General features: G+C 37.3%; 1 protein-coding gene across 1 annotated transcript; it reads right to left on the bottom strand.

The window, feature by feature from the left end:
• Window positions 1-641: 641 nt before the first annotated feature.
• LOC114322065 (putative amidase At4g34880) lies at window positions 642-7,870 on the bottom strand. The gene is given in 6 exon segments (XM_028269334.2): window positions 642-1,212; window positions 1,831-2,029; window positions 2,137-2,196; window positions 2,198-2,371; window positions 2,491-2,705; window positions 7,113-7,870. Coding segments are annotated over 6 exon segments (1,482 nt in total). The 5' UTR covers window positions 7,578-7,870; the 3' UTR covers window positions 642-843.
• Window positions 7,871-19,102: the final 11,232 nt, after the last annotated feature.

A 19,102-nucleotide genomic window follows, 5' to 3' on the forward strand; every position in this document is an offset into this window, starting at 1 on the left:
TTTAAATTTCTACCTAAATCTATACTTCAAACCCAACTTAAATCAAATTGAAAATTACTAAGCGTCCTCCTACTAGCCACTTCTCTATCTTTCATTGTGATTTGCATAGTATTAAGCCCGCAGTATATTCAATAAAGAGTACAACCATGAGACAAAAAATATCCAATAATTCAGCATCAGTACCTGAGCTGCAGGGTTTAGTTATAGGATTTGAGAATAAATTTAAAAAAGAAAAAGGTGAGTAAAATGTAAATAAAATAACCTTACATTTCATCTAGTTTCATACATTTTTTCTTTTTTCCTTTTCAAATCCTTCCCTAAATTTCTTAAACAAACGCATGCTAAAACAATTTCCGTCCTCCCAAAGGTAACTGAACCTGAAGCAAACCCTGCTTTCCCCACTCACACTCGGTGCCTCCTGTATTTTTCTATCTTCCCTATATCTATACCAATCCTAGCAAATCATAGAATAGTCTTACACAATTAACAAAGCCCTATATAGAATGGATTCTGATGGATTTCAGACTCTAAACCCAACCCAAATACATGTAAGAAAACAATAATTTTATAAGACCGCAGAATACGAGACACACATCCAATAAAAACATATCGTGGAAAATTAAGCTTTGGCCTCACTTGAATTGGTAATAAACTTTTTTTGGCAATTTATATTGAAGGATAGAAACTGCAGATCTTATGTTATTCGATTCTTGTTTGTAGGCAAAGCACTTAATAATATTGTGCTGCATTCACTTGTACATGTCCTGCAAGTATAACAATGGGTGTTCACCAGAACCATTTCTGGTACCAATAATGTATCAGCTAATTAGCACACACTAAAGTTCAAGGTCCAAATGAAGGTGGCTTCCTAATCTTCGTAGCCTGCTCGAAACTATACGCGATTTCAATGAGTTTAGACTCAAAACCCTTTAATCCTCCAAAACAAATACCAAACGGCCTCCCATCGTGATCGTACCCAGCTGGAACGCTAATTCCTGGGAATCCCCCAATTGCAAGCACTCCAGAAACATGTAGGAAATCATATGACAAGGGTGTCACCAGTGCATCCAACATATTATCTTTCATCAACTTCTGAAGTCCATTTTGGGATGCTTCCATTAAATTTCGCAGCGCTTTCTTTTCCAATTCACCCATCCCATTTGTTTTCTCTGCTTCCAAAAACAAGTCTTGCCCATATTCGCCAATTTTTTCCTGCAGAGCCACCAAACCATGTATGATTAATCTTGTACTGATGGTGATCCTCAATTGTGTACGTAATTCATGCTAACAAAGGAGTTTATATTTCTATCAGTCATAAATTTTTTCCTGCAGAACCACCAAATTGGGTATGATTTATCTTGTTGAAGCAACATTTGGATTGTTTATATCAAATTGTAAGTGGTAAATTAATATACTAACCCAATCACTACTTGTAAAAGAAATAAGTGAATATAAATCAAATACACTAAAACCAAAACATGTCAAGTCAATTAGTATCTTATGCCAATTTCTCCATAGGTGAATATAAATCAAATACACAAAATCCCAAAACATGTCAAGTCAATTAGTATCTTATGCCAATTTCTCCTCAACAATCTTTAGTTAAAGAGTGACTTCACACAAGTTAGACGCTTAGGCTTGAAAAGAGGTGGTAGAAAGAGAAAAGGGAATCTGTATTTTGTTGATCTGACCAATATCTTATACCAGTATCTCTTTCTTATCCGATCACAGTTTAGCATAAATTAACCTAATTAACAGTGTTCATAGTACAGAGGACCTATTCATTTGCTCAAAATTGCTAAAATGTTGGAAAGAGATGGTGGTATGTACCAAATCCGAAAATTTCTTGTTGAAGGCTATTGCATCAGCTAATGATCGCACCGGAGAAGTGAGTAGGTCTTTTAGATAAGCATTTAGAGACAACTTGAACTCAGCTAGCAACGCTATGTCTTGATCATTGAACACAGAGTTGATGATGGCATCGAAGTTGGGTATGTCCATACCATCTACCAAAGTTGCACCTCTTTGCCTAACGTTTCACCCGATTTTGGGGTGTAATTTCAGGATTAAAATTGTCCTTGGAGTAACCAAAGCTAGACAATGGCAGCAAATAAAGACTCATGATGTAATGCTTACCTTAATGTGTTGAAATGCAGCTCAAAAGCATGAGAATTTTCGGAGTTGTTGGGGAAACCGATAGCTTGTTATCCCTAACCTCTTTCCCCTGAGCCCATCAGCCTTGAGAAATTGCACGTAGCCACCATGTGGGATGTACTTTGAAGCTTTTCTAGTTGCCACAGCATCATAAGGATCGAAACCCACGATGGCGTCAAGCACATAAACAGCATCTGATACTGTCCTGCAGATTGGCCTGCCATGTCCAACATGGTAGAAGTTACAATTTGGGTTTCAATCTACAAACACAAAAAAATTCTCAAAATGTACACAATGAAATACTAACAACACTGCATATTGCAAAGCATCACATACCCGACTGTGTCTTGTCTAGTTGAGATTGGGACGACCCCTCCCCGGCTGGTGAGGCCTACTGTGGGTTTGATCCCAACAACCGAGTTAAAACTGGATGGACATAAGATGGACCCGGCCGTCTCTGTACCAAGTGATACTGTAACCATATTTGCTGCTACTGATACTGATGATCCTGTGCTTGATCCACCTGGGTCTGCAGATTTCACATATGGATTCTGCATCAATCCGCAAGCATCATATCACAATTCAATAGTTTGCCCTTCCATTTCAATGATCTTCAATACATCTAAATTATATTTGGTTAGTGTTGGCGGAACTACTCTCAAGATATCAATACACAAAAATGGGCCTTAGAAAGAATAGGTCATGATCTCATGAAGCGTTTGACTCTCTTAGTGCGTTGATGCATTGCGAAACGCGAAATAGTGACAATCTTAGAATCCGTTGATTCAAACAAGAATATCAGAAGTAAGATTCCTTTCTAGACTCGTTGATTCACAAAGAATATTGAGAATAAAGGCTCAACAATGGTTGATTCACAAAGAATAAGCAACGTTATAAAACTCGAAATATATTAATCATCCAAAACTTTCTTTGCCCTAAGACTTACATCTTTATTTATAATAAATCTAATTCTTGTTAAACAAGAAACGAATAAAATAATAAATACAATCAAAACTAATAAAATAAGAAAATTGCATCATATCAAATTAGGAAACTAAATAACTAAATAATTCTATAATATTATATGCTAAATTAGAAATTTTCTAATCAACTATTAATTTCAAAATAATAAAATAAAAATGTTTATTTTTTAAAAATTTGGCCTACATCATTCCTCCTTGCTTGAAAAAAACTCGTCATCGAATTTCCATTGTTTGAATTAATTTGCCATGTCTATACTTGTCCACATCCGCTTTATACTTGAGATTAACTTTCTCAAAACTGAATTTTAAACGAGAATCTTCCGAAATTAAATAAATAATTTTCTTCATTAAATTTAACCCATCTTCTTTGTAGTACAAATTCTGACTAAAGACATTTCACTTCGCATCTTCAAGCAATTGATCTTCAAATGGACTGTAATGAAAACTCCATGGATTATAGTTTTGTTGGAATAAGTCCATTCCTAACTCTACTTGAACAGGTTTTCGTTTTTGATCAAATCCATCTTGTAATGAATTTTTGTCCTCTTTGCTAGACATGAGCAATATGACCCCATTACTGTCTTTTTTTAGTTCTTCCACTTGATCATTTTTCCTTAATTCGATTGCATCACTAATTTGCAAAATCTCATTCCCACAACCATAATTTAGAGCATATTCACAATGTCTAAATTTTTCTTTGACTTCATGAATTTCAATCTCCTGCTCCACTAAATATTCATCAAATTTCGGAAGTAAATTCCAATCAACTTGTGATTCCGAAAATAAAGTATTTATATCTAATAATATCTCATCAAATTCTTCCTCACTAAATATTTTGTGAATCATAGTACCTTCTAGATCAATTTCAATTTCGTCCTCTATATCGTTGAGAAAATCTCCTATGTCCCACTTGCTAAGGAACTTGACAGGTTGCAAGCAAATTTCCTGTGGGGAGGTACAAAAATTAGGAAGAAAATCCACCTAGTCAAACGGAAAGAGATTGCAATGAATAAACAAAAAGGGGGCCTTGGGATTAGAGACATTAGATTTACAAATCAGTGCATGTTACTCACATGGTGGTGGAAGTATGCTGTGGAAGATGATGCACTCTGGAAATCAATTGTGTGTAGCAAGTATGGATTCACAGGTGGGAGGTGGCTGCCATCATCTAATGCAGCAAGTTTCACTTCAAGGATTTGGAGGGACATTCTGGATGTGGCACAATCTAACCCAGGACTATTTACATTCTTTATGGAAAATATGGAACTCAGAGTAGAGAATGGTAGAAGAGTACAGTACTGGGTTGATAATTGGTTCGGGGACTCTAGTCTGCATGCTCAATTTCCTAGATTGTATCCGTTGAGTACGGAGAAAGAGGTGTCATTGTGTGTGCTTATCTCAAGAAAGGTTAGCTCAAATAGGTTGTGTTTTAATTTTAGAAGAAATCTTCATGCTTGGGAGGAAGAAAGTGGTAAGGCTTACTGATAGGTTGGGTGTTGGGCCAAGGTTATGGATATAAAGGACCATGTGAGATGGAAGGTTGATCAAGTAGGAGATTTCAAGGTAAGCAATGCTTAAAAATGGTGTGATCTAGAATCTGGGCCTACTTTGAGATATGGAATAATTTTCTACAACCCAAAGCCAATTTTTTTACTTGATTGGCATGTAAAGGCAGACTTAAAACAACAGATTATCTAAATAGAATTGGTGTATTGAGGAGTAGTGTGGACTTATCTTGTGTATTCTGCAAATTAGAAATGGAATCAGTAAATCATTCGGTGTTGCTCTGTCCCTATGTATGGCAAATTTGGCCATGCATAATTGACTGGTGGGGGCCATCTTGGGCAACTCCATGATCAGTTGACTGTCTATTTCAATGGTGGATGAGCTGGAATTTCAGAAAGAAAGAAAGGCAGATTTGGAGAGCTATCCCCTCAGCTGTGGTATGGTCTGTGTGGAAGTGCAAAAATGAATGTATTTTTTCTAACAAGCAACCAATTTTGGAGGAGTTATGTGAGCTAATTAAAGTTCGATTAGCACTGTTTCTGGTTGTTCTTATTCTGTTGGTAACATTGTAAGAATATTCAACTGGTAAGAAAGTTCATCTAGTAGCTTAGGGGGTGAGCTGCTATGGTGGTCTGTTAGTGTGTGTAGCTAGGGGTAGCGTGGAGTTTTTTTATGGTTACTACAGAATTTGTCTTGGGCATTGGGTGTGCTACTGTAGTTGTGGGGTGTAACTAGCCTTGATGTTATTATGTTTACTCTATTTCTATTTGTTTTTGGCTGTTTGTGATTGGTCTCTCACCAATCTTGGGTTCGTGCTAGCATATGATTGAGCTAGCTCTCTGGTGCCAACCTAGTTGGGATTGTTGAGTTTAGCTATGATACTCGATGCATTGCCTTTTTTATTGATGTAAGATTTCACTTGTATTTGTTTCTTTATCAATAATTCTTTTGCTGATCAAAAACTATAATTTCTTCTATGACTTCTTTATGATACTCCTCATATGAGGGAGGAAAATCCCAATTAACTTGTGAGTTGAAAGAAAAGGAATCCAAATTCATAAATACCCTTTTTTTTATCTTTAGAATTTTTTAACGCATGAATTTTTCTTGGTCTTTTGTTATGAAAACTCAACAGAGTAAGATCATCATCAATTACCTCATCATCTTTGACAAAACATGAATTACAAAGATTCGGCTGTCGTCGTTGTTGTTTCTGCATGGCAATGGACAAGATTGTAATCTGTTTGGTTAGAACATCAATTTGTCGCTGCATCCTTACTTTCTTAGCCTCAAAAACTTCATTTATCCTTAGTGGCATGATTGCAAGAATGTAGCCTAAGCTTTGATACCAACTGATGTAGCGCGAAACGTGAAATAATGACAATCTTAGAATCCGTTGATTCAAACAAGAATACCGAAAGTAAGATTCTTTTCTAGACTTGTTGATTTACAAAGAATACCGAAAATAAAGGCTCAACAATGATTGATTCACAAAGAATATCCAAAGTTAGAACAAAAGAGTATAAAACCCGAGATATATTAATTATACAAAACTTTATTTTCCCTAAGAATCTTTATCTATAATAAACCTAATTCTTGTTAAACAAGAAACTAATAAAATAAGAAATAAAATCAAAACTAAAAAACTAAGAAAATTGCATCATATCAAATTAGAAAACAAAATAACTAAATAATTCTGTAATATTTTATACTAAATTATAAAATTCCTAATCAACTATTAATTTCAAAATAATAAAATAAAAATATTTGTTTCTTTCTTAAATTTGATCTACATCATTCCACCTATCCGACCTATGTTATACCCATTAATTATGAAACAAGATTGTAAAAGAAACCAATCTACTCAAACTCAATTTGTATTTGGTTTATTAAAAACTAGTTTCAAATTGACTCGCTAACTAAACAGGTCAAACTTGAATACATTTTAAAACTTTTTTAAGTTTTCAAGCCAAACGTGAACAACTTATTCAACTTGATCCTATTATGTGAGTGTTTAGGAAAAGGGTTGGGTTAAAATAGTTTATTAAAAGACAAAATAGTTTAAAATAATCAATAAGACAAAATGTTACATCAAATTCATAATTATTTTACATTTTTTTTCTCACAACTATCAAATCAACTGCAAAAAAAAAAAAAAAAACCCAACTAATTTTCTAGACAAAACTATTTTAGCCAAGCTAAAATAACTGAAAAGTCAAATAACCAACTTCCAAACAAGGCTTATATATGCATTATAAAAAATCAAGAACCTTACCTCCCTCAATTAAAACTTGTTTGAAATCATTTTAAAAGGTAAACAAGATAAATTTAAACACATTTTCAAACCTATGAAATTTTGAAGTCTGTACACAAACGACTACCCTACTAGGCTTACCGTAAAGGGGATTACATGCAGCTGGAGACTAATTGGGACTTAGAGAGAGAACACAAATTGGCAAAATTACTTACCACAGCCTGGCCAGCTCTAGCGCACCACCCATTTGGCTGCTGCTTCGACCTGAAAGCAGCCCACTCAGTCATGCTCGCCTTCCCCAATACGATCGCACCTGCTTTCCTCAGCTTAGCCACCACTCCTGCGTCCCGAGCCACCACCGAACCCAGCAGCGCATCCGACCCAGCTGTGGTATTGAGCTTGTCTTTGGTTGCAATGTTGTCCTTCAACAGAATGGGAATACCGTGCAACAAAGACGACTGTGAAATGGGTGACTTGGTGTTTCGCTCTCGATCAGCCTCGTCTGCGAGGAAAAGAGCTTCTGGGTTTACTTCAATGACTGATCTGAGAACTGGGTTGAGTGATTCAATTTGGGTAAGGTAGAACTCGACGAGTCGTCGAGAAGTGAGTTTGTTTTGCTTGAAAGCGATCTGGATTTCATGAACGCTGGCTTCTTTGATTGGAAATTCAGTGCTGCTCATGACGAATCCAAAGAAGACGATGGACAGGAAAAGTGGATGGGTATAATGTGAATATGAGCGAAGGTTTCCAGGAAAGACTGATCAGTAGACTTTAGAGTAGACTTTAGAGGTCTCCTATGTCACAATTCATTTGTATATTGGTAATGTAACGTCTACCGACTTTGCTCTCCTCTCAATTGTTTGAATTTGTGCATTCGATCCTCCAAAAATACCGACTTTGTCTACCGTGACCACCACAGTAGACAAAGGTCACGCCGGTCATCCCATCACGTCATTTCAGGCGAAATCAGGCCGCCTCTATTTTCGTGGACAACAATGATTTAGACTATTAAAAAATGAGCAATGATTCATGCTCTCTTAAAAGTCCCACCCCCACCATTCCCCACACACGTGGGGATTGGAGATTGGGAGATCAGGAAAAAAAAGAAAAAAGAAAAGATAGCCAATCAAATGCAAAGGGGTGAAGGGGGTGACCTCCAAAGGGGGTCTTAACTTTTATTGTTAAAAAATACACCATTAATAATACTAATGCATTAAAAATAATTTAAAAAAAAAGTATAAAAGTGGGCGGGACCCACTGTCATATCCTTAGTGCTCCCTCTAGTGTTTCCAAGCATTTTTCTTTTGGTGGACCAAGTATTTTCCTTTTGTATCTTTAGGCTATGTATGGCGTAATGGGTTGGGGTTAAAATAATCATAAAAAGATAAAATATATTAAAAAATAAATTAAATAAAGTATCATATTCAAATCATAATCATTTTATTTTTTCCCTTATAAAAATAAAAATAAAAATAAAAACCCAAAAAAATTATTCCAAACAAAACTTTTTAGCCTAAGCTAAAATAATTAAAAAGCCAAAAAGTGAAGGTTTATATGGGAAATTATGTGTGTGTACCGTATATACCTGTGTTTGTAGTTATGATTTATGATTTATTGTTATTCTGATTATAATTTAAGAATTTTTTTAGGGTAAATTACACTAACACCCACTGAGGTTTATGTTTATTACAGTTCTTCCCTCACCTTTTGGAAATTACATCTTTCCCTGAGGTTTAAAGTTTCATTACAGATTCCTCCCTCAGCAATTTAATTTTTTTAAATACCAATTTTGCCCTCATTGGGTAAATTACAGTGACACCCCTCATATTTTAGAAATTACAATCGCCTCCCTAAGGTTTAAAGTAGCATTACCAATTGCCCCCTCGATTAGTATTAGTTGAAAAAAAAATTTATTGAAAAAAAAATTGAAATTTTTTTTTATTAGTAAAATTTTTAAATTTTTGTTTAAAGACCAACGTAAACTCATTTTTTGAATTTACGTTTTTTCCTCAAATTTGCAATCTGAGACAACCATTCATAAACCACAAAAATTATCAAACAAGTTTTTATGACAATTTTAAAAATTTTTGTAAGTATAAATTGAAAACGGAAAACGAAATAGTTACTAAATAGGTTTCAGATGGTAAAAATGTCGTAAAATTAACAAATAATTAAATAAGTTATCAACGTAAGAAATGATTTATCAAAAAATTTTTAGGCTATGTATGGTTTGATTTTTAGAATTTTTTTTTAAAAAAATTAAAAATTAATGTGGTTAAGAAATAAGAAATAAAAAATAATTATCATTTAAGGGTAAAAAATAATTATCATTTTAATTTTTGGACAGGTTATATACATACGGATGGCTATTTCAATTTAATTTGTAAAAAAATATTTTTAACCACTCGAAAGATAAAAATTATATAAAAATGATAATTATTATTTTTTATTTCTTAATCAAATTAATTTTTAATTTTTAAAAAAAAATTCTAAAAATCAAACCATACATAACCTAAGAATCTTTTGATAAGTCATTTCTTACGTTGGTAACTTATTTAATTATTTGTTAATTTTACGATATTTTTACCATTTGAAACCTGTTTGGTAACCATTTCATTTTCAGTTTTCAATTTATATTTACAAAAATTTAAAAAACTGTCATAAAAACTTGCTTGATAATTTTTTTTTTGGTTTATAAATGGTTATCTCAGTATGTAAATTTGAAGAAAAAACGTAAATTCAAAAAATGAGCTTACGTTGGTTTTTAAATAGAAATTTAAAAATTTTACTAACAAAATTTTTTTCAAATAATTTTGTTTTCCAACTAATACTAACCGAGGGGGCAATTGATAATGCTACTTTAGACCTTAGGGAGGGATTGTAATTTCTAAAATGTGAGGGGTGTCAATATAATTTACCCGGTGAGGGCAAATTGGTATTTATAAAAATTAAATTGCTGAGGAGGAATCTGTAACGAAACTTTAAACCTCAGAGGAGGATGTAATTTCCAAAAGGTGAGAGAAAAATTGTAATAAAATAAACCTCAGGGAGTGTCAGTGTAATTTACTCATTTTTTTATTATATCTTTATGCAGTATTTGATTATAATTTATTTTTTTAATTATGGTAATTAAAATTACAAATAATATAGCTTATCTATGGTAGAATTATATGGATATACAATGGTTATGTTGTTGTTGTTGTTGTTTTTTTTTTTATTATTATTTTTAGAATATGAAAAATATTATATTTGATGATGTATCGATTCCCGGGTGGATGGGTCGGACCGGCCCAGGTTCTCCAGACTCCGGCTCAGGAAGGCTGGCTCCGTCAGATGACCTGCAAGCAAGTTCAGGGGGGGAACGGGGTAGTCCCCCAGTGAACCCTCCGGTGCAAGAATTAGAAGAGCAGAGTATGAAAAGACTGTATATCGAGAGATCAAGAGAGAGAGCCACCTAACTTCCTTTTTTTTCCTCTTATCCTTGCTTATATCCTTTTGTCATCATTTTTCCTGTCTCTTGTGACGTGCTTTTTCCGCCGAAAGCCTGTGCCATAGCTCATCTTGTTTAGGGTGATGGAGACTCTGTTCCGGCGGGGAGTGCTGTTGTAATAAATGCTGTGATGGGTTGCATTAATGGTGATGTGTTGTGATAATAACTCTGCAGATCTTTGTCTGCTGATGTGGCCCGCGTCCCACCTGCCGTGTGCCTAAATGCCGTTGGCCCTTCATGTCTAGGTGGCCTCCAGCTGTTCTGGGCCTTGTCACCCAGGCAACCGGGTTGTGCCATTGGCCCCAAGCACTGGGTTCGGGGTGGTTTACCGTGGGCCGTGTGCCTTGTGGGCCTATCCATGTCAATATTAATAAAAAAAAAACAGTACATAAGTAAGACCCCAAAGGATCATCCCAACCAAACAACAAAATAAAAAAAAAAAAATACATCAAAAAAAAAAAAAAACGATCCAAAAAAAATCATCGATATAGTTAAAGATGTGATCTAGAAAACAAGATCTGTTTGAAAGTCCACCGTCCCCGTCGCTACTGTCCAACTCCGTCACCGTTGCTTCCTGAGAAGGAAGTATATCTACAATGGTATGGAAGAAGGCTTGAGAGAGGAAGAAACCATTATGAGTGTCAAAAATTTAAAAATTTATTTCAAAATCGAAAGAGAAAACTCTCAAAATCCTTATTTTAAATACAAAAAGTCCAGATTTACACTCTAAAACTGTAGATCTATAGTCTAGAAGTGTAGATCTACACTTTAAGAGTGTAAAATAGATCACCAAAATATTGTCGGAGAACCGCCGAAGTATCGCCGAAAAACACCTAGAGAAGGGGCTATGCTCTCTCCCTCTCTCTGGACTGTTAATGGTTATGTTATTGATGATGCCCTTACCATTTGCATGGAAAAATGTTTAAATTAATCTTAAAATATTTTTAAATTTGATTTGTTAATATTTCCAACTAACAATTTTAATTGAGCTAATCACAATCTAAACTTGAGTAAGGTTTTTATAAATGCAAATAGTTGCATATGTTGAACATGCCTGCATTGTGAAAAACGTGAAGGAGGAAGTGAGGCGAAAATTAGGGACTTAATACATTTTAGTGATGTCAGTGACAAATAATTATAAATGGGTGAGAAATAATATAAATATTATAAAATTTTTCACTAATGTTTAATCATTTTTCAAAAACTATCCTAAATAGTAATTTCCCGTAAAATCAATATCGAATTGATAAATATGATTGGTGCATTGTCACTAGGGAAATGGCACATGCTTTGTAACCTATTTGACAATTTCTTGAAAGAATGATCATCAAAAAGGGTGTAAGGGAAAGTTTAGTATCGAACTGAGCTTTTTTATTTCGGTTTTATTGATTGAGAAACCGAAATGGGCTATATACTATAGTTCGATTTTATTGTTTTCAAATTGGTTTAGAGAAGGGATTTTAAAGGGTTATATAAAAATTAGCGATGATAGTGGCTAGAGTCGTTATGCCAATTGTGGTGGAGGTGAACCGTTGTGGTAGTTGGAATAGTGGTGGTGATAATTGGAGAGGCAACCGTGATGGTTGTGGTCAGGTAGTAAAATGATAATGGTACTTAAGGTGACCATGACATTGGTGATGAAGGTGATGGTACTGATAGTGGTAGTGTTGGTAAAGAAGTAGTGGTCGTGGCAATAGTTATGACGGTGGCAGTGGTGGGAGTGAGGAAGTTATGAAGGTGCGTGTCGATATTTGTGCATAAATATACATAAATTCAATCATCATTAAGTAAAAATCCTACTATTTAAAATTTTCTCAATTTTTAATTAATATTTTAAAAAATACTTGAAAGTGATGCGAATTGTGATTATCAAATGAATTTAATTATTGATAAAAAAATAAATTTAATTAATTTTCATTTGCTACATTATTTAAGTATGGAATTGAGTTATCAAATAGCATCCAATGTTAAATAAAGATAAATGAATGTTAAATGTTCATTAAAAAAATTTAAATGGTTATTGGAAAAGGAATTCATAAGAAATGTCGGATTATAGTACTAATAGGGATGGAGGAAAAAAAATAAAAGAAGATTTATTGGTATCCAATTCCAGGTATTGGCTTAAAGAATGGGAAAAATAGATGTACAAGAATGTTGAGAAATTCTATTTCCAGACATTTAATTAACTTAGGACACACATTTAATAAAATTTTAATTTAGTAACAATTATATCCTAAATTAAAATGATCATAATAAACATTCAATAACATCCATCTTTTAAGAAAAAATTTTGTGTACACATCGTTTAAGAACACACTTACATTTAAGCTTCCAAACAATTCAATTCGTTGCAATCTAATGCTCAGTCAACCACTTCCCATATGATCAAAATCAAAAGCAAAAGCATATTGCGCTTTACAAACATCCAAAAACAATTTTTTTTAAAAAAAATACTTAAAAAAAAAAGACCCCCAGAAAAACACTTCCACTGATCAGTCACTGCACCTCTAAATCTCTCGATGATGGTTTGATAGCATAACATTCCTTACACGCCGACAGCACCGACCTGAAAAACCTCTGGCCACACCCCACCGCCTTTCTGCCGCCTTCTTTCTTCCCCTCTCAACCCTTCTTCCACCGTAACCTCCTCCTTTCTCCGTCGCGAAACCTAGTGGCCCGATTCCGGCGCCACCGCAATAAGCAGCCACCATTTTGAAGACCCATATTGTCTAACCATCTCTCTCGCCAACACAGGCATTTTGACCCCAACAACTTTTGAAGCTCTGTTCAATGGCTTCTTCTGATCGGAAGAAGAAGAAGAAGATAAAGAAGAAGGTTCGCTTGTACTCGTTTTGGCGCTACTGTTGCTTCGAGACGACGACATTCAGGATCGGCTAGTTGAGCTCGAGCAAGAATAAGGAGTGTTTGTGGGTTGGGTTGGATTTGGGATTGGAAAAGAGTGAGGTAAGAAGTGGCCATTGAAGAAGAGATGATTGGCTGATGAATAAGGTGTTTGTGTGTGTACAATAGTAATGAGTAAATGATATAATTGTAACTTTTAGGGTGTGTTTGGTAACGTTTACGTTTTCAGTTTATATTTACAAAAATTTTATAAACTGGTTTTTGTTTATTTTTTGTTTATTTTTAGAAAAACATAAACTACAAATGCGTTTAGTAATTCACAAAATGTTTAAAAAATTTTAAAAATATAAAAAGGAGTGAGAAATGACAAGTGGTGGCAAGTGGCGGCGGAAGACGGTGGTGAAAAGTGGTGACGGTGGGTGGTGGCGGGTGGGTGGGTGGGTGGGTGACGGTGGCGGGTGGTGGGTGGTAGTTAGTGGGAGGTGTGGATGGTGATGGCAGGTGGGTGGCGGATGGTGGTGGGTGGTGGGTGGTGAGTGGCCGATGGCGGGTGGTGGTGGGTGGCGGGTAGGTGGCGGGTGGTGGTGGTAGTGGGTGGGTGGGTGACGATGGCGGGTGGTGGATGGTAGCGAGTGGGTGGTGGTGGTGGTGGTGGTGGCGGCGAGTGGTAGTGGGTGATGGCGGGTGATGGTGGGTGGGTGGGTGGGTGAAAGTGGCGGGTGATGGGTTGTGGCGGTGGGTGGTGGGTGGTGGTAGCAAGTGAGTGGCGGATGGTGGGTGGTGGCGGGTGGCGGTGGTGGTGGTGGTAGTGGGTGGGTGGGTGACGGTGGCGGGTGGTAGTGAGTGGGTGGTGGTGGCAGGTGGGTGGCGGGTGGTGGTGGTCGTGGGTGGGTGAGTGACCGTGGCGGGTGGTAGGTGGTAGCGAATGGGTGGTGGTGGTGGTGGTGGTGGGTGGTGGGTGGTGGTAGTAGGTGGGTGGTGGGTGATGGTGGTGGTAGTGGTGGTGGTGGTGGCGAGTGGGTGGCAGGTGACTGGTGGTGGCAGGTAGTGAATGGTGGTGGCAGGTGAGTGGTGCGTGGTGGTGGCAAGTAAGTGGTGGGTGGTGGTGGCGAGCGGTGAATGGTAGTGGCAGGTGGTGGGTGGTGGCGGGTGGATGACAAGTGGGTGGTGGTGGTGGTGGTGGTGGTAGGTGGATGAGTGGTGGTAGCGGGTGGATGACAAGTGGGTGGTGGCGGCGATGGATGGGTGGTGGTGGCGAGTGAGTGGCAGGTGGGTGGTGGTGGCGGGTGGTGGCGGATGGTAGCAGGTGGGTGGTGAGTGGTGGTGGCAGATGGTGGTGGAGTGTGGGTGGTAGTGGTGGAAGACGATGATGGAAAATGGTGGCGGGTGGTGGCTAATGTTGGGTGATAAAAAAAAAAAAATTAAAAACTCAAAATGGAAACACATTTTTTGTGTTTTCATTTTTTGGCCAAATTTATAAACTGAGACCACTGATTTATAAATAAAAAATTTTACCAAACAAGTTTTTATTTGAGTTTTTTAAATTTCTGTAAATATAAACAGAAAACTGAAAACGTAAGTGTTACCAAACGGCACCTTAGTGTGTGAATTGAGAAAATTAATTAATAAATAAATTAATAGGTGTGTGTATTGAGAAAAGTTGTGTATTGAGGTAATCAAGTGTGTGGAAATAGAATTTCTCCAAAATGTTGTAATACAAGATATCTTTTTTTTTTTTTTTTTTAAATATGTGCTAAAAAAAATTACAAATTAGCCATACTAAGTAATAAGAGACTTTTGCTAATAATAATAATAAGAGAATTGACCAATGAATGACCTCCGATTCTCAATTTCAATCATCATAACACCATGCTCACAAATTGTAAAATCTGCAATAACTATAATGGTTAATCCCACTGTATAGCAAAAGCTCAATACAATTAATTTCCTACTGCCCATTAGTGTGTATTTCCTATGTCTTCCAGTTCTACATAGACAGTTGTCATGACCCGAACCCGCCCCTGTGGGTTAAGGACATAACCGGCCAGTAATCATGAGATTACCTACGGCTTCAGACCAAAACAAATGTATTTTTAATAGAGATATTGGGGGCCAAACGGAAGCAATTCAAAACTTTGTCCATAGAGCTGTGCTTACATGGCACATCCATACAACCAAACACATATACATTAATAACTCACTGTAAACTAAAAACACAGAATATGCAGCGGATAAAATAATCAGATCATACCTTCTCTTGATGATAGAACCTTCTTGGATAAATCACGTGCTTCCAGAAAACTGATAAATCAACCCAGCAGTGGAGTGATATCACAGATTGAATATCACCCACACAAAATCACAGTGCAAAGACTTGATCGTTGTGTTTTTGGGAGAGAGTCAGTATATGGGTAGAAACAGACTATACGTTGTTTCTCACTTGATTACCCATAACCATATATTAGATATATAATATATTATTATATCTATCCATATCAGTTAAAACTGATAATATCTGTATCTTGAGTGGTTATCCTAAATAGGTTTGATTTCAAATTCAAAACCTATTTGGATAAGGATTCAAATTCAAATTTAATGGTCATGCCACATGGGCGCCCATTACTAACATCTCCCACTCGCACATGAGTTGGCATGACACTGCCACATCTCTATCTCAATATCCCCAAAAAACGAACAATCTCATACTAGCCAATGCACCGTGCGACCGCTGAGAACACCTGCAAATGGGAGCTCTATACTAGAAACTCAATATGAGTCAGAACAGAGACATCAACCCAAAAAGAATAGAAATAGTGTCTCATGTACCCAGACCCATCTAGCTACATCAGTCCAAAAACATCTCTAATCCCTCAAAGAGCATGTTTGACTCTCCTAGGTCCCGCATTATATTCACACCCAATCAGCATCCTATAAAGAGCGATGTGAGTTGTCGACAGTGAATATAGAGCAGAGATGTAGAACTAGATGATCTTCCCTTCACCCTCATATCATTCAATTTGAAGTTGACCGCTTTCCCAGTAATGTCCCTTAAAGCCGAATCATACATGACCGTAGGCAACATACCAAAGTAGCTGAACATCAACTCCTCATCTTATGACATAGTCAAAGGTCACAAAAGGCACAAAGTGAAGTCATTTAGGGGAAAAAAATGACTTTTAGGACTCACACGGTGAAGAAGCAGGGATCCATTCTTTCACCTCGCTAACGGGTCGATAAGCACATGCAGTATGAATGCATTTTATAGTGGAGTTACTCTTCCAAAGAGTGATGTTAAACTCACACACCATACAGATCTTAGTCTAGTCGCTCTTAAGCGCACGAGTCGCTTCCTAGCGTCTAACTCGAATTCTCTGTTTGCTCGCCTCTCAGGCATCAAATGAGATCTCGCATCTGGCTATCCATAACAGACATATCATGGAAAAGTGGGTACTCTCATATCCATGGTCGGTCTCTAACAAGACCTCATCTTGGCTCCAACCAAGGCGACATAGCTAGTGGATAATTTTAGCTTCTAGTCTCATCCTTACTCGCTACCCAGCGCTAAGGGCGATTGCTCGTGTGAGTGAGCCAATCTTACCTGCTAACATCAATTTAATTATTTTGTGTATGCTAATTCACAAACCATTGCTAAAAGTAGTAAACATAAATGTGTGATAGAAACAAGTATGAATACTAATGGCATAAATATCCCCAAAAATGAGTTCAACTGAATACACAAAAAAAAAAAAATATCACCACCTACGTAGTCCTAAAGCCCTAACATGAGTAAGATAAACATCTCTAGCAATGGGCTTAGTCAAAGGGTCCGCAACCATGCGACTCGTAGGGATGTGCTCCAGGATCACTTCTTTCTGCGCCAAAATATCTCTGATAAAGTTGAACCTCACATCAATGTGTTTGGTTCTGCCATGGTATTTAGGATCCTTAGCATAAGCGAGTGCAGCCATGCTGTCACAATGGATAGTCACAGGGTCTGAAGTGTGTGTGACAACATCCAAATGCTGAAGGAATCTCCTCAACCACACGGCTTCCTGAACGGAAGATGAACAAGCCACAAACTCAGCCTCCATAGTCGATAAGGCGATACAGGATTGCTTCTTACTGCTCCAAGAAATAGCACCATCGCTAAGCATGAAAGCATATCCTGAAGTAGACTTACGCTCATCTAGGTCTCCTCCCCAGTCAGCATCACAATAGCCAACTAGATGTAGATCTGAACTCTGGTAGCAAAGTGTGTAATCTGCAGTCCCTCTAAGATATCGTAATATCCTCTTAACTGCTTTCCAATGAGCTGGTCCTGGGTTGGATTGGTAACGACTCACCAATCCAACTGCATAACAAATGTCAGGACGTGTACACATCATATCATACATCAAGTTTCCAACAGCATTTGCATAGGGAACACGGGCCATCTTTTCATTTTCTTCTTGAGTCTTAGGACCCATATCAAGGCTTAGGCTCTCGCCTTTTGCAACAGGAGTGTCAATGGGTTTGCAGCTCTACATCTGGAACCGCTCTAGAATAGTCTTAATGTAAGTCTCTTGAGACAAACCAAGAAGTCTCCTAGAGCGATCCCTAAGGATCTTAACACCGAGCACATAGCTTGCCTCACCCATGTCCTTCATTTCAAATGTAGAGAACAACCACATTTTAGTGGCAACAATCATCTCCTTGTCATTTCCAGCCAATAATATGTCATCTACATATAATGACAATATCAGAAAAATGTCCTTGGACCGCTTAACGTACACACAGTGATCTTCATCAATCATCGTAAACCCATTTGAAACAATGGCTCGATGAAATCTCAGATTCCACTGACTGGATGATTGCTTTAAGCCATAAATAGATCGTTGAAGCTTGCAAACTTTGCGCTCCTGACCTACTGCCACAAAGCCTTCTGGTTGATCCATATAGATCTCTTCATCCAATTCTCCATTGAGAAATGCAGTTTTAACGTCCATCTGATATAGCTCTAAGTCCAACTGAGCTACTATGGCCAGGATTAGGCGAATAGAGGCAAACCTTACAACTGGTGAAAAAGTTTCCTCATAGTCCACACCCTCTCGTTGGGTGTAACCTTTCGCCACTAGGCGAGCCTTATACCTTTCTATGGAACCATCCGCCTTGCGCTTGATTTTGAGAACCCATTTGTTCCCAATAGTCTTGCGCCCAAGCGACAAATCAACCAAGTCCCAGACATGATTTTTCTTCATAGACTCTATTTCTTCTTCCATTGCAGTACTCCATTCTTTACTAGCAGGGGATGAGAGAGCCTCTTTGAGATTCTTAGGCTCCATCTCATCACTCGGAGCAATCATGAATGCTTCCCCTTCAATCTCAAAACGACGACAGGGTATAGCTCCACGTTTGCTTCTACGTAGTTGAGAATCCTCATCCATTGGATCTAATCCATGGGTAAGTAGATCGCTCCAACTGTCCCTAGGAGCTTGAGGAATTATTTCCTCATTCTCTACTAAGCTACTAGGTGCACCTTCAAGTAGATCCTCCATCTCGTAGAATTCTACTTCTCTAGTTACCTCACCTCTGCTAGGGAAATCCTCCTCTAGGAAATCCACATCTCGCGACTCAATTTCAGTCACACTTCCATCCGGATGCTCCCCAACAAACACATAGCCCTTAGAATGCTCACTATAGCGAATGAAGATACACTTCTTTCCTCTAGGGCCCAACTTCCCAAACTTATGAGAAGCGTTGTGTATGTAAGCTGCCGAACCCCAAGGCCGCAAATTGCCCAAATCAGGCTTTTTGCCAGTCCACATCTCATATGGTGTGGAAGGAACTGATTTGGAGGGCACACGGTTAAGGACG

Source organism: Camellia sinensis, chromosome 5 (assembly GCF_055761805.1).
Source record: "Camellia sinensis isolate YWXY chromosome 5, ASM5576180v1, whole genome shotgun sequence".
Taxonomy (NCBI): domain Eukaryota; kingdom Viridiplantae; phylum Streptophyta; class Magnoliopsida; order Ericales; family Theaceae; genus Camellia; species Camellia sinensis.